Source organism: Topomyia yanbarensis, chromosome 2 (genome assembly GCF_030247195.1).
Source record: "Topomyia yanbarensis strain Yona2022 chromosome 2, ASM3024719v1, whole genome shotgun sequence".
NCBI classification, from domain to species: domain Eukaryota; kingdom Metazoa; phylum Arthropoda; class Insecta; order Diptera; family Culicidae; genus Topomyia; species Topomyia yanbarensis.
In genome coordinates, this window is record NC_080671.1 from 41,365,674 (window position 1) to 41,389,760 (window position 24,087).

Below are 24,087 nucleotides of genomic sequence, written 5' to 3' on the forward strand. Positions count from 1 at the left end.
TTGAATCGAGAAAAATATTTTATGAATCATGAACCAGTTCACGAATACATGAATAGTATTTGATGATTTTGTGAACTACTTCACGAGCACGAATGGTAAGTCGTGTCTATTATACTTGAATTCCTGTACTAAATCTAATATACATGATTAACATTTTATAATTTTGTGATTTATTTGACGGGCAATCATTGTCGTGACCATTGTTCTAGGAATCATGCACCAGTTCACGAATTCATGAGTAATATTTCATGAATTTGTGAACTTTTTCTCGAGCACGGATATCGGATCGTCGCTAATATATCAGGAATCATGATTCATAAAAAAAAATTCCGAGTTTTGTGAAATAGTTTACGCGAAAATATCCAGAATGTTTTGAGTTTGTGAATTAACGTTCCTAAATATATGAATAACATCATGAGTCAACCTTTGGTTTATTTTTACCATTTTTTTGTTAACCATTTTGTTAACGACCTATTGAGTCAATTTGTCAACAGTTTTTACGGCATTTAATTAGCAAGGGACTGGAAGGTGAAGTATATTTTTCAATATTTAGAGCCATAGTACTCAAGGGAGAGCAAGGTGTTGAAGGGAGAAAGTTTAGAAAAGCGTGGAAGGATCATATATGCAAGCTTAGAGCTCACCGGCGACTTAACTTTTTGTCTGCTACCGTAGGAGTCAGGGTCTTTTGGCATTAGAAATGCGAATCACCTGAGTCTACGGCATGTCCGGACAAGCGTAAAGTAACTTGTTACTTCATGCTGTCGGAACCGACTTTGGTTTTATGAATAATGTTCATAAAGTTGTGAACTAGTTCACGTACAGAAAATCGATTTGGTACTGACAGGGCGGAACCGTGACTGAAGTTCACAACACAAAAACCAATTTTTCCACTAATAAAAAAAAAAGTAAATTGAGCATGGTCCTGTTTCCGTAACGTATAAATATATAATGATTGTTCCAAAATTCATGCCACTTTATTCAGGATTTTGGGAACGATTTGTTTTCCGTGTATAAGCAGGAACTGAAAAATGCATGAAACGTCGAGGTTTGATGTAATATCGAAAAAAATTTTGACGAAAATTGACCTTTTTGGACTTTTATCTTTCTCATATAGAAACGTTATGCAACCACTCTGAAAATCGCCAACCTAGCCGAAAAAATAGTGAAAAACTGACTCTTAATCTCCATTCTGCTCCTATTATCGATGATACATTGGCCATCGGAAGCATAACTGCTGACTACTTCCTTCTCTCCTTACGACCCGAGTTGCGAGATGCCTTCTAGCCTCCAACAGGACTAAGCATGCAGTAATTAACAAAACGTGACCTACGAAAATTTTTCCAAAGTCAAGTTAACACAATCGATATTCGAATTCGGTTGTATCTCTAGATATCTGTATCAGATTTCCAACAACAAAAAACTAACATTATTGCGTATGCTAGTGATCATCATCACCATCATCACCAAAAATAACAGCAACGTTTCAAGCAATCAAGCAATAAGCTTTCCACGGCAATGCGGGGGAGAGGACGTTATTGAAAGAAAGATGCCACCGCTGATGTAGCGGAAAAAGTCCCGCAGTCAGTTTAGGATACAAAAAGGCAAAAGGAAAAAAATACGCAACTGGATACTGCAGTGCGTTTATAGGTTTCTGTATCAACAGGACGAACGGTAAAACATCTGACGCTGATGATTCTCGAAAGGAGCTTTTGAGATCTTTAGGGTGAGGCACTACCCTCGAATCAACGCTTACAACAACTTTTATTTTTATTCGATAAAAGTTCGCTTCCGACAAAAAGAATCTGAATAATTTGGCTGTAATATCGTAAATACCAGAATTTACCGTAAATATGAAAGTAAATGTACAGAGAAAATTGAAGTAATTATTCCTTCCGTAGCTGCTGCTCATTTCTTTGCAACCTCTGCAGTAATTTCCAGTGCTTTTCATTTCCATTTCTCCAGTTGTTCATATCCTCATAGTGTCAGCCAGCATCCCCCAAACTCAACGAGCACCGACCCTCTCCTGAAAAAAATACCGGCATTGCCAACTTCCAGCGCCACGGTCTGAGCAGGCAAGCACAAAAAAAGAGAGATGAAGCAGAAGTTAAATAAAGATTGTTCCCCACCCCCGCCTCAGGCTATCAGAAACACCTCCCAGCACAACTTCGCCCGCTCTAGCGAAAAATCCCAGTTTTTATTACATATTTCGATTTAGGTTCAACTTTTCTCCGCGACGGGAGTTTAAAAACAACGCGTGTCGGCGAAAATGGTAGGTGATGGCCCCGGGTTTCAGTATTAGGAACCATAAATATTCGTGAAGTAAGAGTCAATGTTTAAATGTAACACACTGATGCCGGTAATTATGGTTGGATGATGAAGATTCAGGTATGCGGCAAAGGGGAAACAGGGTTTCGCTGAGATATTCCCGTATTTCGTAAATACACGTATGATTCACACCAACTAGAATCCCTAACCTACACCTGGCACTCCGGACAGACAGTACATTATTATTGCATTCTTCTTCGCACTTCCGAAAACAAACGCGGGAAAAGATAATGTCTGTGCCGGAGGTTAATTCATATCATTAGGGTTTCACTGAGATAATCTTTATGGGGAAATGATTTGGTGTTTCTGTTTCTGTCTGTTACTGTTTGAAATCGGTGATGTGGTGACGAGTGAACATTCCCAGGTCAAAAATTCTTCCTGGTATTTTAAGAAAAGCGCTTATTTATTTTTCCTATAGTTTCCCAGACCCTTGGAAGTTTTTTTTACAAAATCACTCGAATATTTAGAAAGTGTTAAAATATAAAGTTATATTTGGTTGAACGGGTCCAGTAAATATCTAATATTCATTAAAAACTAAGCGGTTTCGGATTTCAGTTAAGTTATCCGGCACATTCCCTAGTTGATCCATATATTTCGATCTGTAAGTAAGAACACGACTAATTTCCTTTTCGTATTAGCTGGCCTGCTGACAGAAGAGCGGAGTATTTCCCACCGGGCTCGGAGTTCTAGAGAGGATCTGGATTTTGAACAGAAATAGTAATTCCGATAAATGTTATTTCGCAAAAAATTATTATAAAATAACATTGAAATTAAAACTTCAATATCGCTCTGAAACTTTATATTGCAGCAAAGTAAAATTTCTTCGAAAAATGTGCTCGGCAATAAGTGAAAAATAATCGAAACATAAACGTTTGCTAATGTGATATTTGTTTGGGTTTTCAATGTGATATTTCAATTGGATTTTTGAACTTATAGTATTTAAAATACATGAATTAAACATTTTTTCAATCGCATGCAGATCCAAGACCATCATTGAAATGATATCTGTCTGAGTTGGCGTGGGTGTTCACTAATTGCGCTATAGTGTGATCGTGAATTGCTCGAACGTTTGTATGTTAACGTATTCTTCGCTTGGGCTAGCGTGTACGGCCATTCGCTATTCGCGTGTATTCTTGAATAATCGCGCGCGGACCGTAAATCTGATGCTTAATTTTTAGTGTAAGGTAGATGCTAGAAGAGAGTCAGTTTCCCTATATCACTAGAGATCATGTCGCCATGTTGTCTAGTGAATATGAGTGTCATTTTTGTATGGTCCAACTGAAGGCATGATTCTAGGCTGTTATAACCGAGGGTAGACACTTCCGGACGTGGCCGATTCATGATCGCACGAGCGGTGGGTTAATGTTCGAGACCGCTACAATGCTCTCTTAACCTTCAGGCAGTCGCGCTAGTGCACTTAGCGCACGCTGCTCTGCAAATCTAGCGAAATCGTCTTAGAGCAGCTGTGGCTGCTCGTTCAGTAGGCTATTTGTGCGACTTCCGGAGGTTTAATTACCGAGGTGTTTTAATTTAGACGAAATCGATGAGTAGATGATTGAAATTTCATGTTCGCAATTGTAACCAAGTTTATGCTATCGCGAAGGCCACGAGCGTTTGTACGTTTGGAGTGGGAGAGATTGTTGATGTAGCGAGAGAATATGCAAATTGTGTTTATAAGCATTAGAATGAATCTAATTTAGGATAGAGTAATAAAAGTAATCAAAACATGCCGAATAAAGAAAAAAAGATTCAAAGAGATTAATTAGAAGTGTGTAAATTGACCTATATTATTTTTGGTATACATGAGTAGCGGGAAACAAAACTAATAGAAACACAATAAAAACGGACTAATGGAGTAGAAGAAAAGAAGACATGTAACATGCAATCAAACTACTTTAACTCAACTAAATGCCAGCAAATTATGTTTGTTTACCATTAATGACTATTGCATTCTGCTAGGATTTCATCAAGCTATACTAACCGGAAATGGATCATTCGCGTGCATCGGTAAATTAACCCTTTCATGCCCAACTTTTCTCTAGAGTATATAGCTCTCAAAAACTATTTTTTCTTAAATCTGTTGGGGTCAAGAAAAACGTAAAACTTGCTTTGATCAAGATAGGTGTATTCGTGCAGTTTCACAATAGTCCAATTATTTGAAAAATGTAATCGTAAGCAATCGAAATTGATGGGTCTTATGCAGGCCCGTAGCCAGGAGTTTATTTCGGGAGGGGCTTAAAAAATTATTGTATAAAGCTTTTTTATTTCGATTATACATGTTTTAACCTTATGGTTATTCGCCTCTTTTTGGGTTAGAAAATTTCTTTAGAAAAATTTCTAACCCTACATGTGCGGGATTGATGAACGAACCGTGATGAGCTGCGTAAAAGGTAATCAATTTACCAACTACGCTTTACCCGCCCCTGCATAAAGCTTTTAGTTCTAATTACTTCATATTGTCACTAGAAACTAAACGAAATTTTGAAAAGTTCTTAATGAAAACAAAGCCAAATCTAAGACAATCCATGTTCTTTGTCACAAGAAAGGCTATAGTACATCAACGAATTATTGATGTTTAATTTGATTTTTATGCAACAATGGATATTCTAGAGTTCTCAGTATTTATGCGCTAACCGAATATGACAATCCTTGACGGTGCTGGAAAACGCAAGGTGTTCTAAGCTACACGTTTAAAAGGTGTAGATGACGCTAAATCGAAATGAGTAGAAAAATATCCATAAAATGTTCGATCGAAGAGAATGTCGAAATTTGCACAAAATCTTCTGATTTAGCAAACGAATTGTAGATGGTTCAACTTCTATTTTCTTGATCTGGCGTCCTGTAACTATTACCAGTTCTAATGCATCATGCTAACATAATTTTTTGGCATACCCCAGTTAGGAAGGAGGATCTTTGGTGATCAATAGGATCAAAATATATGGGTCATTCCACGTCTGATTTACAATCAAAATTTGAATTCCTTCCAATTATTTTTCTTGCATTCATTAGTTAAAGTAATTGACACGTATTTTTTATTTTGGCTGAATATGATTTTTTTTCAAGTTATTAGTTTTTGAACTTTTGAAGTTTATAACATTGAACATTTTTCAATCACTTATAACTCGGAAACTAGGGGCAGATCACTTGTGATGCATTTTTAAAAATCAGCGAAATTAAATGCATTTATTTCCATCAAAATAGAAATTCATAATGTATTTTTCGTCGCGTGCAATGTTTTTGCGTTGCGTGCAATGTTGTTTGCGTTGCGTGTAAGACGTCAAAACCCTACAGAAAAACTAGCCCCACATTTAACAAAACGTCGGACAAAGTGGATCGCGTAGTACGTTTGTTAAACAAACTTTTCTGCGAGGGAGTGCAAAGCTGATGCAAAAATGGAAATTAAATGCATTTTTTCTAATTTGATGCAAATTTGTTATACATTCTTCGAGTGATCTGCCCCTAGCTCGGAAACGATTCGATATATGGAAAAAAATATTAAATAAAAAAGTTGTGTACTCAATGAGCTCACTGAAAAAAATAGCAATTTCTTTTTGTTATATAACTTATGAAATTTGCAATTGTTTGAAACAAATTGAATTTTTTAAAGTTGGACCAATTTTTTACTTATTATTTTCTTTAAATATTAAAAATCATGTTAAAATAATTGTGCAAAAATTTGGGAGTGGATATCAAAATACTTTGCGAGATATTACAATTATAAACTTAAAACAAGGCAATTTTACACCAAACGCCTAGTGATAGGCCTATTGTAATTGAAATATCTCGTAAAATACTTCGAATTTCTTTCTGAAATTTGTACACAATCTTCTCGATATAATTATAAATTATTTGAAAAAGCTAAAAAGATTTTTTTGGCTCCACCCTGAAAAAAAATTTGTTACTAATATTTGCATAATACATAAATTATTTAACAAAAACAAATATTACAAAAAAAATCCGCCGAGATCTTCCGAAAACGCAGCTTTTATTATTTAATGCTTTTTTCCAGAAATCTAATAGTTTCTCAGTTATGAGGGAATGAAAAATGTCCAATTCTATTAAATTTATAAAACTTTAAAAAATCACTATATTATTAAAAGTCGATATTTGTATGTATGTGATTTATGGACTCCCAAACGGCTTAAACAATTGCCGTAAAAATTTATGTATAGTAGGAATTTGTTATGGAGCGTGTTTGTGTGCTATTGGTGGGGATTATCTGCCTACAAGAAGGCGCTTCGGAACAAATTATGGTTTCCTCCTATTTCGTTGAAAGTCGCATCAACGTGCGATGGGTATTAGCTAGTACTTTATAAAGTTCAAAAACTCATAACTTGAAAAAAAAAAAATCAAATTCAGCCAAAGTAAAAAAATCGTGTCTATAATTTTCAGCTAAAGAGTGCAAAAAAATTGAAGGGAACTAAAATTATAGTTGTAAATCGTGGAATGACTCGCATTCTGCAAATTTAAGACTTTTGGGGGTATTCTCATGTTAAAAGCAAATATTTTCTAAAGTCCCCCGAAATCAAATTTATTTTGATTACATAACTATATTAAGAAGATTATGTGAAAAATTCAGAATGGAACTCGAAGTGTTACGAGACATTTCAGTTATAACAGGCCTTTCGCTGGGCGTTTAGTGTAAAATTGCCATGTTTTATGTTTATAATTGTAATATCTCGCAAAGAATTCCACTGCCAAATTTTTACACAATCTTTTTAACACGATTTTAATACTTAAAGAAAATAATAAATAAAAAATTTGGTCCAGCCTTAAAAAAATTCAATTTGTTTCAAGTAATTGCAAATTTCATAAGTTATATAACAAAAAAATTGTGATTTTTTTTTGGTAAGCTTATTTGAAAACGCAACTTTTTTATTTAATATTTTTTTCCATATATCGAGTCGTTTCCGAGTTATCAGTGATTGAAAAATGTTCAATTTTATAGACTTCAAAAGTTCAAAAGCGAATAACTTGAAAAAAATATAATATTTAGCCAAACCAAAAAATACATGTCAATTATTTTTAGCTAAAGAATGTAAGAAAACAGTTTGGAAGATGCTTGACGTTTATATTAAGCGCACATTGCTCTAATCTATTATATCTAGCATAAAATGAGTATTGTTAGATACCATTACTAGCGATAAATGTTAATTTTGGGACAGTTTTTGTACTCAGTTTTCTATGAAACTTCTATTTTTTTATTATACAATTCGTTTACTTGAGTCGGTTCAATGCATTAGCTAAATGAAGCCTTGAGTCTTTAATATATTTCCACGATGTAAACAATGAAAATGATAAAACGCTAATGGTTGTCCAACAGATCTCGTGCGATTGACCTGTTTACTGATTGAGAAATATTTTTCATAACCAACCGCGTCTTGGTGGTCGTTCATATCTATCTTGTACACTTCCGTATTATTATCGTGGTAACTGCCATGGACATGGCAGTTCGCGAATATCTGATTTCATTTTTGTTTTGTCCCCTTACGGGCCACAAGTGTCGACTTCCTCAATGATGATGCTGACTGTTAATTTTGAGATACTAGAGGCAGTTTTTGCCGTCAATATTATATGAACAGCAGCCACAAATTTGGCAATTGTTTGTTTTTCAGGTAATCGTATTGGAGACTATGGATGTGCAAAGATGTAACGTGTATGATTATATTATCGCATTGTGTTTTGTGCGTGCAGGGTCAGCTAGGACGAAATCCTAGCTGACCCTACCCGTCTAATTCCTAGATGTGTCCTTTATAATAAATTACATTTTTTCCAAATGTGACAGGAATCTTTTAATGGCCACGGTTCAAAGAAGTTAAGCTTGTTTATTGGGGCTTTAACCTCCTGGTCGCTCGCCCGCGGTTCAAGTTAGAGGTATCAGATCTTGTAGCCGAACATTGATTTTCTCATCATCCATATATATGAGAATCAACCACGTGTTACAAGTTGCAAAATGACTGGTTTCGCCTAGGCTAATTTGTTGAGTAACATAAGTACTGAATGCCTGACAAGGTAGAACTCGTTAAAGGCGATGTTCGTAAGCATAACCTCTATTTTCACCTTCAGCAAATATTTCCCATCATGAAATTCGGTTATGCAAAAATTCCAGAAGTCAATAGCCTCCACGTTTGGCTGGAGCACCACTTCTTGCTTTTACGATTCAATCATCCGACGGATTACCCCAGCATGAATTAAAGTCATCAGTTTGTCTTCACATCTCGCCCTGAGCAGGAGCAAAAAATCGTCCCGCGCAAGTGAAACGGTCAATCAAATCAATCGGTGCCTATCACACAAGCAGTCCATATAACAATAGCCTATACCTACTGTGCGATTTAGTGATGAGTGACGGTGCCCAGCAAAAAGCAACCCAGATACGGCCGAACTGTGTTGCTGTCGATTTTTCGAAATGCCCCGTAAGACCAGCCATTCGGGAAGTGGAACAGTTATTAAAAGTGCAGATGAAACTCAATCTGGCTGAAGTGAAAACCCTACAAATGCATCATATTAAACATTGCGTGCTGATTTCGTTCAATAACATTAACCAAGCTGAGTCATTCGCCTCGCGAAACAACATGCAGCACACCGCCGAATGCGGCAATGTTAAATATAGCATTCCCGTATACATCGAGAACGGCGCTGTAGAAGTTCGTGTCCATGATTTGGCTACGCGTACCCCTGACGGCGCGATTAAAAAATGCTTGCAAAAATACGGAGAAGTAGACTCCGTTACACATGAGACTTGGAAGAATTTTTTCCCGGGCATCCCTAACGGTGTTCGTGTGGTGAGAATGCGTGTGACCAAGCCAATTCCCTCATACATAACCGTCACAGCGTTAGGAAGTGACGATGTTCTCATTCATCAAACATCGCTAGTCACGTACCCAGGGCAAATTCCTACGTGCCAGTTCTGCACGAAGAAGCTGCACCTCGGAAAACCTTGCGTAGAAACTGTTAAGGAAAACTTAACCAATCCAACTGAAATCAGCCCAGAACCATCTTACGCTAAACCACTAACAGCTGCAAAACCAACAACCAGCAACAACAACAACGAAACGAATGCCGATAACGAACATAATAAAACGACCCTTAAGAGTAAAACGCAAACTGGAACATCCGATTGCGAGCAGCAGGAAAGTAGTACGGATGAGGACATGGACGTGAACGATAACGCGAAAGAAGACAAACGAAATAAACCTCAACTTGCAGTGGACAACATTGGCAATATTTCGCCACCTAGAAAAAGGATCTCAACACGCAGCAGAAAGCTGCGCCTGAACGAGACCAAAAATTTAATGTAGCTGTTTTTTTTTATTCATTGTAAAAAAACAAACAATCGGCCTCGTCGAGCTACCGCATTTGGGCCTAAATAAATTTATCAATTATAAAAAAAAAAGAATTAAAGTAACAGTTTCTTTTGTTCTTCCGACGAGTCACACAATATGAAAGGAAGTGTGTTATCAGACTCGGCATACTGAGTAGATATCGTGACCGATGTCTTCGGTGGCTCGAAATAGCAATCTTCCTCACCATTCTCCCATTAATTTGTTGAAACCAAACAAGATACAATTTTTTTACGAGTTACCGAAAAACATATTGCTTCTTAAATTTATTTTTGAAAAGTTTCGGGGGGGGCTTTAGCCCCCTAGCCCCCCCTCTGGCTACGTGCCTGGTCTTATGAGTTTTTAATTATCTTTCAAGACAACGAAGATATATCAAAATTTCATTTTGACCGTTAACTTAAACTGCTTTTGGCAGCACTGTTCCATAGGAATCCAATCACAATAATTGCAATAACTTCAGTTCTACGGATAATGCTTACAACTGTTAGTGCTCAAATGAAAAAGAATATTCACAGTTATTTGTCTTACTTGTTCATGTGAGCATATCTTGCCTACATCAAAAGATATAAACGTGTAAAAATGTTGTTATTTATGTTTAGGCATGAAGTGGCCAATTGCACCTTAAAAAATCAAATTTGATCTTCCCGAATGAATCGAATAGAATACACAAATTGAACATCGAAATTACCCATTATTCTATAATATACGCCAGTTCTGCATCCATTCCCTGACCCATCTGTCATGAACAGTCAGACGAACACATACACAGAGAGACATATGACAATTGTACACTAGTACTAACGACTACAATTATTACAAAAACGACCACTAATAGGTTTCTACTTGAACATTTCTGTAATTAGCTTGTGCACGACGAAGTCAATCGATAAATCGACACACAATGACCACCACTGTGAGCCTTGTCCACCAGCACTGCACAGTGCACAGTGGTTTAAAACGCGAAAAACGTGATCGTTTTGAATAACTCCGAAATAATTTGTTTTAGCGATATACTACCTTCGGATGAATTTATGACAATGATATGCCCCATCTTTTTAAGTCAAAACTTTGATGATTAATCTTCCTATAAGTGAGATTCAAAATTTATTTCTCGTATAGTTAGAGATAGCGAGTTGGTGTATTCGGAAAAGTTGTAGTACATTCTTCTATAAGAAACTTATCTGAAGGTTCCAATAGTCTATCTTTAATAATATTTGCGATATAGAGCATTATTGGAGAAAATACCTAAAAAATCATTTTTTTCATTATAACTTCTTTCCTAGATTTTTTGGAAGCTCAAAATGTTTTACAAAACTGTCACAATTAATGGAATACAAAATTTCGTTCAAGGAAGAAACTTAATGTGTTGAGGATTACGATTTTTGTTCAAAAAAGGGCCTACTTCGCACTCAAATAATTCATGAACGGGCAAAAACGGGCAGACCATTCAGTATGCATTTGAAAGTAGAAGAAAGATGCTACAAGGTTCTGTATGAATCCCTTGTATCCGGTTGTATCCATGGTATCTGGTAGCAGGATTTAAAGAACATCATTTAGTAGTCTAAAATATTTTTACGAAACATATTCGGTGAACTGAACAGATAGTGTGAAACTATCTTCGGCAAAGTTTTGGGAAATGTTCTCACAAGAAACATTGTCGAAGACAGCAACCTTCTATCTTAACTGGTTTTTTAGACACAGTGCATTGTTCGGTGGTACAAAGAGTAATGCGCTGTCTTATGAGCCATATAGTCGAATCTTAACCAGGAACGATTTTAAGTATAAGTAGGCGGTACGATAGCCCTGCAATCGGCTGCAAAGTTTGTCAACACTGAAGGTCAAGTTTCACAATAAAATGTAGTACCAGGGTTTGGATCATCAGTATTAGCAAACCGTTTACGTTTGCTATGAATGACTTGGCGGTTGAATTTACATTGTTATATGAAAGAAAAAGCAATAGCCTTATAAAAATTTGTTTATTGGCCACCACCGCGATTACTGCAAATACAAATCATTTGAACTAACAAACTAGTTTTGTTGCTTAATAAGTCTGACGTAACACTATGCAACAGTAACAGTGCTAAACAAGTAATCAAAGCATGCTCGATTACCAAATGAATCGCTTTAGTAGGTTTTCCATAAATAATGCACCGTATCTAAGAAACTAGTAAAGATATAAAACCGGTGTCTTCGGCAATGTTTCTAAGAAGAATATTCCCCAGCACTTTGCCGAAGGTACCACCACTTTATCTTAACAGCTTTACCGAATATATTTCGTATACATATTTTAGACAGCTAAATGATATTCTTTAAATCCTGCTACCAGAGCCATGGATACAACCGGATACAAGTGATTCATACAGAACCTTCTAGCATCTTTCTTCTACTTTCAAATGCATACTGAGTGGTCTGCCCGTTTTTGCCCGTTCATGAGTTATTTGTTGGCAAAGTAGGCCATTTTTCGAACAAAAATCGTAAATATTTCAGAAACTGCTCAACATATTAAGTTGCTTCCTTGAACGAAATTTTGTATTCCATTAATTGTGACATTTTTGTAGAACATTTTGAACTTCCAAAAAATCTTGGAAAGAAGTTATAATGGAAATATTGATTTTTTGGTATTTTATCTAATAATGCTCTATATCTCAAAGATTATTAAAGATAGACTACTGTCAGTGAAATTTCTTGTAGAAGAATTTACTACAACTTTGCCGAATACATCAACTCGTTATCTCTAATTATACGAGAAATAAATTTTGAATCTCACTTATAGGAGGATTAATCATCAAACTTTTGACTTAAAAAGATGGGGCATCTCATTATCATAAATTCATCCGAAGGTAGTATATCGCTATAACAAACCATTTCGGAGTTATTCAAAACGATCACGTTTTTCGCGTTTTAAACCACTGTGCAGTGGTCGGAAACGCCAAAAACGTGAACTTAATTCACTAGAGGCCAAACAATCGAATATATTTACAGGGTGTCTTTGGAAGAATTGTTCGTATGAATATTCCCCACAATCTGATAACAATTGAAATTAGGCATGGTTTACTATGATTAAACTAAAAAAATTAACTTTTTAGTGACGACGTGGAAAGTTGGTCGACGTGGAAAGTTGGTCTGGTGGTCGTTTTCTATGGCAACCCCCTCAAATCTAATTTTTTAATATACCTCTTTGCATTGTGACTTTTCGTGCAAACTATGTTCAAGACAAATATGTAGGTATCAAAACTACATAATATTGTCGAAGACTGTATGTAAAAATACTCATTCGTTTCAAAGTTATTGAAGATTTTTACATTTTTTTACGCCAACTTCAACTACTATACGTAATAAGTATTTGTATAATTTTGGTTTGCACCTTTCATTCTTATACAGAAAGAAAGGTGCAAACCAAAATGCACGAACACGCACTTTTTTCACTGTCTAAACTATGCACAATCAAGCTAAGAAGATTTGGTGCGTGGCACTCTAGAACCCTATGAATAGGGTAAGCTTACTTTATCATGTTTTTTATTTTTTCCATCCTTTTGTGAGCATTAAATTCATTATGACATGTCTATTTGAGTATATATTAGTTTGGGATCTCCAATGACATTAAAAACATCATATTTTTGCTCCCTCGTTTAAAAAATCTGAATTATTCAGGAATAAGTTGAAATAATACTTGAAATTGAGTATCAAATCAAAAATTTAAAAAATTGGGGTAAAAAAATAAAAAAAAAATATTTTTTTTTTGCTGATTTTTGTATGGAAAAAGTCAAAAAACATAATAAAGTTAACTTACCCTATTCATAGGGTTCTAGAACCTTCTTAGCTTTATTGTGCATAGTTTAAACAGTTAAAAAAGTGCATGTTTGTGCATTTTGGTTAAGTTGGCGCAAAAAAATGTAAAAATCTTCAATAACTTTGACACGAATGAGTATTTTTACATACAGTCTTCGACAATATTATGTAGTTTTGATACCTACACATTTGTCTTGAACATAGTTTGTACGAAAAGTCGCAATAAAAAAAGTTATATTAAAAAAAATTGATTTAAGGGGGTTGCCATAGGAAACGCCTTATAACTCGATAACTTTTAGTCCTACAAGCTTAAGTTATTCAACAATATTCTTCACTATGAGCATTTCTAAAACTTTGACGAAGACACCAACTTTCTACGTCGTCAGTATAAAAAGTTAATTTTTTTAGTTCGATCATAGTAAGCCATGCCTAATTTCAATTGTTATCAGATTGTGGGGAATATTCATACAAACAATTCTTCCAAAGACACCTTGTAAATATATTCGATGATTTGGCCTCCAGTGAATTAAGTTCACGTTTTTGGCGTTTCCGACCACTGTGCACTGCCATTAAACTGTGAAACAATGTCTGCAAACACGGCCCACAGCAAAAGTCAATCCGCGCCGACCCACCAGTCGGCCAGGCCAGCGCGCTCAGACTAATAGTTGAGCGTTAGCTAGGGTTTGTGCAGAGTGTGACAAAAACACCATACATAAAAAGGTCCATAAGCCTTATCGGTCTCCTTGACACCCCACTTTCGAGGCGTAATGCAATAACCATTTTAAAGCAATTGTCTGTCAGAAGTTCTTTAGCACTAATGCACGCGATATGCTTGATGATGTTTGCAATATCGTCAAACCCTGCAACCTAGGGGAGGGAGACAAAAAGACGAAGGCTTCTTAAATCTTAAATAATTCCGCAAATAAAAAGAAACAGAAAATCCATAGTTTCACGTTCATTGGGATAAAGATCATAAGGAAAACCATATTTAGATACGACAAGATACCGCAAAAAGAATATGTACCTGTGTATGTGTTCGTCTGTGCATTTGTGACAGCTGGGTTGGGGAACGGATGCAGAACTGACATATATGAAAGAATAGTGGGTAATCCTTCCTAGGATTTGCTGGTCACTTTTTACCGGTATTCAATTTGTGCTTTCGATTTGATTCATTCGGGAAGATCGGATTGGATAAATTAAGGTACGATTAATTTACCGACGCACGTGAATCATTCATTCCCGGTCAGCATAGTATGAAAAAAAAATCAAACAGAATGCAATTGTCGTTAGTGGTAAACAAGTATCATCTGCTGACATTTAGACTATTTCAAGTAGTTTGATTACATGTTACATGTGCTCTTTTATTCTACTTCATTGGTCTGTTTTTGTTGTGCTTCTAGTAGTTCTACTTCCACTTAATTTATTTCCTTTTTTCGGCATGTTATTTTTCCTTTTAATACTATATTTTAAATTAGATTCATACTAACACTCACTAAAACAATAAATTGCTTACTCTCATAGCAATTATCCATATATACTTACGCCTGCGATCTCATCAACATTTAAACACCCCGGTAATTAAGTTAACGTTTTAGCATTTATAAATCCACAAACGCGGTCTCAGGCAACAACCCATCGCTCGCACGATCATGAAACAGTCACGTCCGGAAGTCTCTACCCTCGGACCTAGCATCCTAAACTCATGCCTTTAGTTAGAGCAATTAAAAATGACGTGTTCATTAGACAACACGTTCCATGACGACATGACCGGGAACTTTAGTGAAATAAAAGAATTCTTCTAGCATCTGAACCATACACTAAAAATTAACTATAAGATTTATAGTCTGCGCGCGATCATTCTAGAACATGCGAATGGCCACATGGTTCTAAAAAATAATGTATACACGCGAAGTTACATACACGCTAGCACACGCGACAAAAACGTTAACATCAAACACTCGAGACCTTCGCGATCTTCCACGCATACCTACGCCCGGGATCCTGCAAACATAGCATAAGTCCAATGCCTTCAGGTGTAAAGTAAAAAAATGGCGCTCATATCCACTAAACAATACGTACCATGGCGACAAAAATCTAATCTATACACGCGAAGTCACATACATGCAACAAACACGTTAACATACAAATGCTATAGCCCTTCGCGATCATCCACGTATCTTACACCCGCGTTCTCGCAAATGTGATAACATTATTGTGATAAAATGAGCGTCTCAGCATAGCACATTTTTATAAATTTTTAAACGCGGTTTCAAGCGTGAACCTCCATGTACAAACTCTCGCACTCGCACGATCATCGATCGGTCTCTCCCAGAAGTCTAGGTCCATGCCATCAATTGAACCAATTAGAAAATAAAGCTCTCATATCCACTAGACAATACGTTCATGACGACATGACCGGGAACTCTAGTAATGTGGGGTAACTCACACCCTGTCAGAATATGAACCGTACCGTACACCGAAAACTAAATATCAGAATGACGGTCCGCGTGATCATCTGAATGTGTCAATATCCTCACGATTATAAAATCGAATTTATACCTGTGATGTCGCATACATACACATGAGACAAACACGTTAACATACAAACGTTTAAACCCAAACACCCCGGTAATAAAGTAAACGTTTTAGCACGAAATTACAAACGCGAACAAATGGACCAATCAAAAAATAACGCTCATATCCACTAGACAACACGTTCCATGGCGATATGGCCGTGAACACTATAGTGATATGGCAAAAATCACTTTTTTCTAGCATCTGAACCGTATACCAAAAAGTCAGCATCAGATTCACGGCCCGCGCGCGATCATCCAAGAACACACGCGAATATGCGAAAGGATACACGGTCATAAAATCGAATTCATACACGCGAAGTGCACGTTAGCCCACGACCGTTAACGCACAAACCCTCGAGCTCTTCGCGATAATACACGCGAACGTGAAGTACCTAGGCCCGCACATATCTGAACCGTAAAATGAATATCTCATTCAGAGTCACGGCCGGCTGAAATTGACGTTAAGCAGTGTTTTAGTGGATGAATTAGCCCGTCTCGTCTGCAATTGTAGTGAGTGATTCTGACGGAGAGCCCTGCCGATCCCTTGTTCTAAAGCTGCAGTAGGACAACTCTCGGTAAAAATAATAATATTCAGTTTCTTATTTTTTTTGCACATAGTTTTTCTAGTTTTATGTTTCATTTTTCATATTTTTTTTGCTTTTTGGTGGTTTTTTTCTTTATTTCTCATATTTTATTGATCATGTTTTCATCTTTTACTGGTTTTGTTATTTTTTATTTCGTTCATTTTTGAAATTTCCATTTATTCCATAATTTTAATGTTTCCGATTTCCATTGTTCTAAGCTTACATAAGGCTTTCTATTTTTGATATTGCTACGTTATTGACTAATTTCTTCCCCTTTTTGCGCTTTATTTTTTTTTCTTTTTTACCTCCTCATTTTTAACTCACTGCTCTCTAAAATTTCGTTAAAGAAGCTGTTGGAAATTGCTTTTGTTATGAGAAAACCGAAAAACTTATTGCCACTTCACGAAAGTTACGCATTTCAACGTCCTATAAGAAATGGAAATGTTACGAAACGACTTTCGTAGTAGTGACAACATTCAATCGTGATTTGAAATTCTACAACGAATTTCCCATAACTCACTAAAAGTTGGAGTTGGGCTACAGAGCGATAAGCACTTAATTTTTTTTATTTCATTTTCATTCAAGTATTTTTTTTATTCATAATTTTTCCAACTTTTATTCTTTATATTTTCTAAAATTTATTTTATTTCCATTCATTGGTTGGTCAAACACTTAATTGTATTTTCGTTTTTGAAACCGTATTGAAAAAATTGAAGTTTCATTCGATGATTCTCTGTGCAATTTCGCTTATTATGGCAAATCAACTACATGCTCATGAAGATGCATTGAGAAAAACTTCAATAAATTAACAACCCTAAGTTTATTCAAATCTGGATCTTTCATTAATCAACTATATTATATACAAAAGCAGTAAAAAAACTGGAGCATAACTATAAAGATTCTATGCACTATACATAACAGAGAACTATTTTTCCAATGAACATTTTGATGGTCGAATAATCTGCAGTGGAGGAAGCCCTTATATTGGACCCTACCCCCCGCACTAAGATTTTCTCTTTACGGCCCTGTATTAGTCATACTAATTCAATCTATTGTTCTGTTGGATATATGTTGAATTCAATCAACAATGCGTATAAGATAGTTCGCGAAGTTTTGTTTAAAACTTCCACTTTAAAACCTAATAAATAATCACATACGAGGTACATCAATATTGACTGAGTTACTCAAATATATTGCACAACGTACAACCAATTACGGCACGATATTTCGTTTTGTGCACATATAGAAACTCTCAATGGTGTACCAGTCCGACATCTAATCCGAAACAAATAGCACAGCTCAATCGCTCCTGAAGGAATGGTGCTACGGAACACTCAGTTCCAATTTGCTCCGGTACCGAAACCCGCACATTTTTATTTCTGCCAAGTAGAACAAATACCCCGGTTCAGAGCAAGTCGAAAGTAAACCCTTTCAATTTTCGTCTAGGTTGACAGAAGTACGTATATTGTTCATACTTCTGGGACATACTTTCGCATTCCATCAGCATGAACGAAATATCGTCTACGCCACCTAGATCGGATGATAAAAGATGAATGATGCGGAAATGAATGTCTGTTGACTGCATCACATTTCCACAGCTCTATAGTTGAGAAAGCAGAAGCAGGAGCACAAGTTACCATTCACAACCATATTCACACCTCGGTAGCATGCTCGTGGGAAAAACCGATGCTGAACTGATATAAGAAAACTGCATCAATTCACCTACCAGCGTGCTTGGTTAAAAAGTTGTCCCTAAAAATAATTCAATAAACTTTCCCCACTATAAATGGTCAGTGTTAAGTCAGAGCAGACTAAGTAGCAAAATCTCAAGAAGTGAGATAATGATTCGATTCTATAGAGAATTTCTTCAGTTACTATCACTTTTGCCAGATTTGAAAAATATAATTAAACATAAAAGACACTTTTTGTCAATATCAATAAAATGTCTGACCTAACACAGACCAAATTAAAAGTTAGACCAGACCGTGGCTGTCAGTTTCGTTACAACTTATTATCAAAATCCACCAAACTTCTACGTTCTCGAACGATAACTTATCTATGGATCTCGAAATTCTCAAAACACTTGTCTTGTTTTTCGGTCGCGACTCGTGAGAATCCATCGGGGCACACTTTAAGAAAAAAGGATCAATTTTCTCCCCAAACACGGGTTATGGACCATTCATAAATTACGTACCACTTGAAGGTGAGTAGGAGGGCGTATGACAAAATATGACATGTGCTGGTGTATGAAGGAGAGGGAGTAATCTAGAACTTTACGTAAAATGTTTCTACTGAAGATTTTTTTTCACATTCTGTACGTACTAGGGGAGGATAAACAAATTTGAGACAATTTGTGACATGGCGGTAGGAGGAACTAAATTTTGGGCAATTTTTGCTTTACGTTGTTTTAAATGGACCCTTAGTGGATAACACTCACCCGGTAGTATCCGTCCTCCTTCTTCACGTACGGCGCATACGGGCCCAGCGTTTGGATGACGACCTTCAGATGTGGCAGACTGTCTTTGATTGAATGGATTTTCTCCATCTGCTTAGCATCGTCTACAATCACGATTTGTGTCCGGGAACTTTCCAGCACGTGCCGGGTCGATTCGGCTGAATTTGTCGTGTACACACCGGTGATAATACCACTGGGAGAAGAAAAAAGACATAAACGTGTGAAAAAAGGGGCGATAATGGGTGAGAAGTTTGATTAGGTATTATTTAGCACCAGTCATACCGCCCTTCCGGATGGTTTGTCTTTCGATAAGGGACGATGGCGACAGGCTGAACCGATTACACTTACCCAGCATGAATGGCAGCTAGCTCAGAGATGAACCACTCGGGACTGTTGAATGCCAACACGCTGACGGTGTGGTACGAGTCCAGTCCAAGTTTGATAAACACTTTGGCCATCTTGTGTACTCGCTCTCGGTATTCCCTGGAAAAGGCAAGAAAAAATACTTTTTGTACTATTCACTTAGTAATCAAATGGCTACAAAACATACGATGGATGAGACCGGGAATAATGTCTACTATCTAGGATCGACGAGCGTGATCATCAGTAAATATGTCCCATGGTATATCATTAAGCACGTTATGTTTAATCCTCTTTTCGATTTCCACATAGGAAACATAATGTATCTAACTAATAAGACCAGTCTGTACATATTAACAAATCAGTCTTAGGCTGTCCGGTAATGGAATTCCGGCGGAATGTCGATCGGTCGAATGTCGATCGGCTGAATACCTTTTGTCCGAATGCAATTCGGCCGAACGCCAAAATCACACTAATTGAGATCGTACTCGATTTATTTGTCTTGTATTCTTTGTGAAAGTTCATCTAAAAAAATCGTGTTATCTTTCTTCTTTTTAACAGGAGCTGTTCTTGCTAAACCTTTTTAAAATTTTCATCCACATGAACTTACTGCAATGTAGAAAAAGTACGCTTAGTTCTTACAAAGAAGGCAAACCAGCTTTCACTATTCTTGAATCCATTAACCCTCCGGAAGTCGCGCAAATGGCCCACTGAGCGAGCAGCCGCTGATATGCCAAGACGATTTCGCTAGATTTTCAGAGCAGCGTGCACTCAGTGCACTAGCGCGACTTCCGGAAGGTTAATCCAAATAAATGTCGTTATTTTTAACCTTTTACTGTAGTTTAGCGACCTCGACATGACAATTTTTCGTTTGTATGGTGGCCATAAATATACATAAATATATTTTCTGTAAATACGTGATATTTTTTCTAATTGGTTTTCCATGATTCTTTAATGAATGTCAACACAGGTTTCGTAGAACAACAGTAGACAATTTAATTACTGTACTAACAGAAAACAAACGTGTTATAAGTGCTTGAAATATTTTGTCAATGATTGCTATAATTAAATCTTCAAACATTGTTTGTTTTATGGAAAAAATACCACGTTACTTAGCAACCATTTAAGGGTACCATGGAATAATGAAACAATGTTTGCCAAGATGTAAGAATTATTTGTTCAGTCTGAATAGCGAACGGAAGATCATTTCTAGGCGATGGAGAACGAAAATCGTGCTTGTGAACTATTGAAGAGCTCCCGGGATGAGGACGTTCTATTAGTTAATAAATTAATATTGTATGTTAGGAACAAACGCCTAAGTATTAATTGTTCAATTTCTCATGCAACTCCGAATACTAAAAAAATATAAAACTTCAGGTGGATGATCTGCACTATTGGGAATGTGGGCGAAGAAATCACACTTCAAATCCCACCAAAAACTGCCCAGCAAGAATAATAACCAAGCACACCCGTGAAGATCACATTGTTGTAACTCAAGGCCAAATTGGTCATCCCCATGAGCCTGATCCAACTTTAAACAAAGAGCTGAGGATCCAATGTTTTACGCTTTAAGGACCACAAAACGGAAATTTATATCGACGGGTTCTCGAAGAAATGTTGAACACAGTGAACAACCTTGAAACGGATCTGGCTCCTGTTCTCATTCTAACCGATTTCGAAAAATCGATCATTAATGCGTTTCACCATGTATTCCCAGATGCCAAACAAGCTTCTTTCACTTATGGAAATGTGCACAAAAACAAAAACTATTAGTGCAACTATTTAGGTCATCTGACAGCGAGTTCTATCTAGCATATAAATCCATATAGACTAGTTCCTTCCTGCTCGTGATACACCCCGAGGTTTGGAAATAGTATCTAGTCGCATTCCGGAGACTACGCGTCCGGTGATGGATTATTTTCAAGAAGTTTACGTTCTTTGCCGATTAAAAGCGAGCAATAAAACCGAACGCTGCCAGCCGCTGTGTCCTCCATCTTCATGGTCGGTCTTCGAAAATGTAATAGTCCCAGGACTACCAACAAAATCGAAGGTTGGCATAGCCAATGGTCAAAGATAATAGGAGAAAAACATGTAAATCCTATCAGAATGATGGCAGAATTACAATTAGAACATAGCTATTCAGCAGCTCGAGTAGATGTTTATTTGGCAGGAGGGGGAACTAGTAAAAAGCAGGAATATCAGCGCAGGGATGCCAAACTTCTAACGATAGTAAATAATTATGAAAAGTATACCATCGAAGACTATATGAAAACCATCGCCTGAAATCTGCTTAAGGATTGATTTATATTGTATTAAATGTGGATTAATAAAAAAGTATTTATATTGAATTTGAAATTAATCTTTTATTTTAGAAATAAACGATTCCGCTAAATATTTCAAACTTTTTCTCTACGACTCAATATTATAAAATATTTAATATGGCTGAAATTTCGCTACCACAACTTTAGTTACTTATCTTAATTCCACACAACCAATAATTGGTTAATCAAACGGTATATTCTGCTAAATGACACTCGGCCAAACAGTTTTCGGCTGAATGGCCCTTCCGGCCAAATAGCCAATTCGGCCAAATGGCCCATTCGACCAAATGACCCATTCGGCCAAATGACTCATTCAGCCATATGACCCATTCGGTCAAATAGCCCATTCGGCCAAGTGACCCATTCGGCCAAATGACTCATTCGGCTAAATTAGAATGACCCATTCGGCCAAATGACCCATTCGGCCGAATGACAGTATTCTACCGGATGGCCCTTTCGGACAAATGTATTTCGGCAAAACGGCGCGCAGTGTCGTCTAGCCGAAAAAAACCTCAAAGTTTTATTTTAAATTTTTCATTGTTTAACATTTTTGTCGATTTATAAACAGGTTGAATAGAGTCTTCTCAAAACATTTGGTCTTTAGGACGAAAGTTGGATTTTTTACAGAACTTCAAAGGCAAAATTGATGATCTATTCTGGAAAAAAAACTGCATTGAAACTTGTGTTATTCAAATTAATATATCTTTTTAGTTAGGATTCCGATTAGGGTCTAGCTAGTTTCATTTGGAAAGTTATTCGCTGGACTTATACTTGCCATTCAATTTCGTCGATACAAGCCTTTCCTCTCGCTCAGACATGTAGGATAAATCGCGCATTAAATTAAAATTCTTATGTTCAAAATGGCTGTAGTTTTTTTTGAAACAGTTCGGAAAGATCGCTTGTAGTTAATGACACTTGAAAATTAGTGCACTTTCCGAAAATGAATGTCTTGTTTTGCCCCTTTCTACCCCGAGGTATGAAAAATGCTGATTTTTCATGATATGTCTGAAGGAGACGCACGGTAGTGTTTGATTACCCAGGGTTCGTAATAAAATTTATAAATATTTCTCAGCATTATCAACAATTGAAAAAAATGCGTATTCTACTAAAAATTCACTAAATCAAATTCTTTGAAAATAAATTTTTAGATACAGTGCATTTTATATTCGCAAATTTTGAATTTTTAAACCACCCTAAGTGCCGAAATTGTGAGGTGAACAAAAAATAAAAAATTATCAAATATGAAAACCACATTGGCGTCACAAAATTACCAAAATGTTTTGAGGTTTTGTACGACTTTTGTATAAAAGGTGATCACTGTGCGGCGTTCGCCAAACAGCATTCGGCTAAATGACCTAGAACCCATGTTGAAGAATAAATTATGGATCGTTTTGAAACTTGACATTTGGATCATAGGTATTGTTATGTTCAATATTCTTTATTGTGAGCAAAGTTACTTCAAACCAACTCTTCTACAAAGTCTGCCAAGTTCCCAAAATGGGACTACCCCTTAAAAAAAATTAAGATGCTAACCGAATCAGATACTTTATCAGTTTAATGATACTTTGCTAGAGTCGTCTAAGCACGAAAACATCATCGAGAATTAGTAAATCCTGACCGTCTTTTTCGGACGACGATCACCCAATAGTTACCTCATCTAAAATATCTCTCGGAATACCTTTTCGTAACTCGTGAGTGATGTGATGGTGAGAATAGGGCCCCACACCACAATTGAAAATCAAGATTAAACTCAAAGAATACAAAATAGCTATCTTTAAAATGATTTTTAATTAGTCAAAAAGCGACAAAGACGACGGTTTTAGTTTTTTTTTTGCACAGGAAATAAAATTCTTAGTTTTGTAATAAATAATTAGATTCAGTTATTATTAAACAATTAATAATAACTGAATCCTCTTCCCGAAAAATTACGGTGAACGTCAGGAATGAGACAAAACTTCACAGTAAAGCATTATAGACAAATGGTATCTGTGGTAAAACTGTGCCATTGTACTGATCTCGTATTTGTCTTAATCATTACATGCAGCTGAAACTAAAGTGGTTAAAATGGAATTCGAAACGGGGTTCAATAGAAAACTCTTCAAAGATTCGTGGTTTGAATGGTACTAAAACTTTGCGGAAACCAAATCGATATGAAAAATGTTTTTATGCGGTTTTTAAAAAAAATTGTTTTATGCGGTTTTTTTAATTAACTCACTTTTACACGCGGATTTTTTAATTAACGCAGTTCTTTTACGCGGATTTTTTAATAAACGTGATTTTTACGCGGTTTTAGAAAAACGCGCAAATTCAAAAATCCGCATGAAAACCGAGTATAAA

The 24,087-nt window shown here is 36.3% G+C and overlaps 1 protein-coding gene across 5 annotated transcripts in view; it reads right to left on the bottom strand.

The window, feature by feature from the left end:
- LOC131683386 (very long-chain-fatty-acid--CoA ligase bubblegum) overlaps positions 1-24,087 on the bottom strand; it is a 122,554-nt gene that overhangs the window by 22,366 nt on the left and 76,101 nt on the right. For all 5 annotated transcript variants that reach the window (XM_058965318.1, XM_058965319.1, XM_058965317.1 and 2 more), the window contains exons 3-4: positions 19,418-19,552; positions 19,052-19,262 (exon numbers count right to left, since the gene is read on the bottom strand). In XM_058965318.1, the coding sequence (XP_058821301.1) occupies positions 19,052-19,262; positions 19,418-19,552 (346 nt within the window). The remainder of the gene's footprint in view (positions 1-19,051; positions 19,263-19,417; positions 19,553-24,087) is intronic.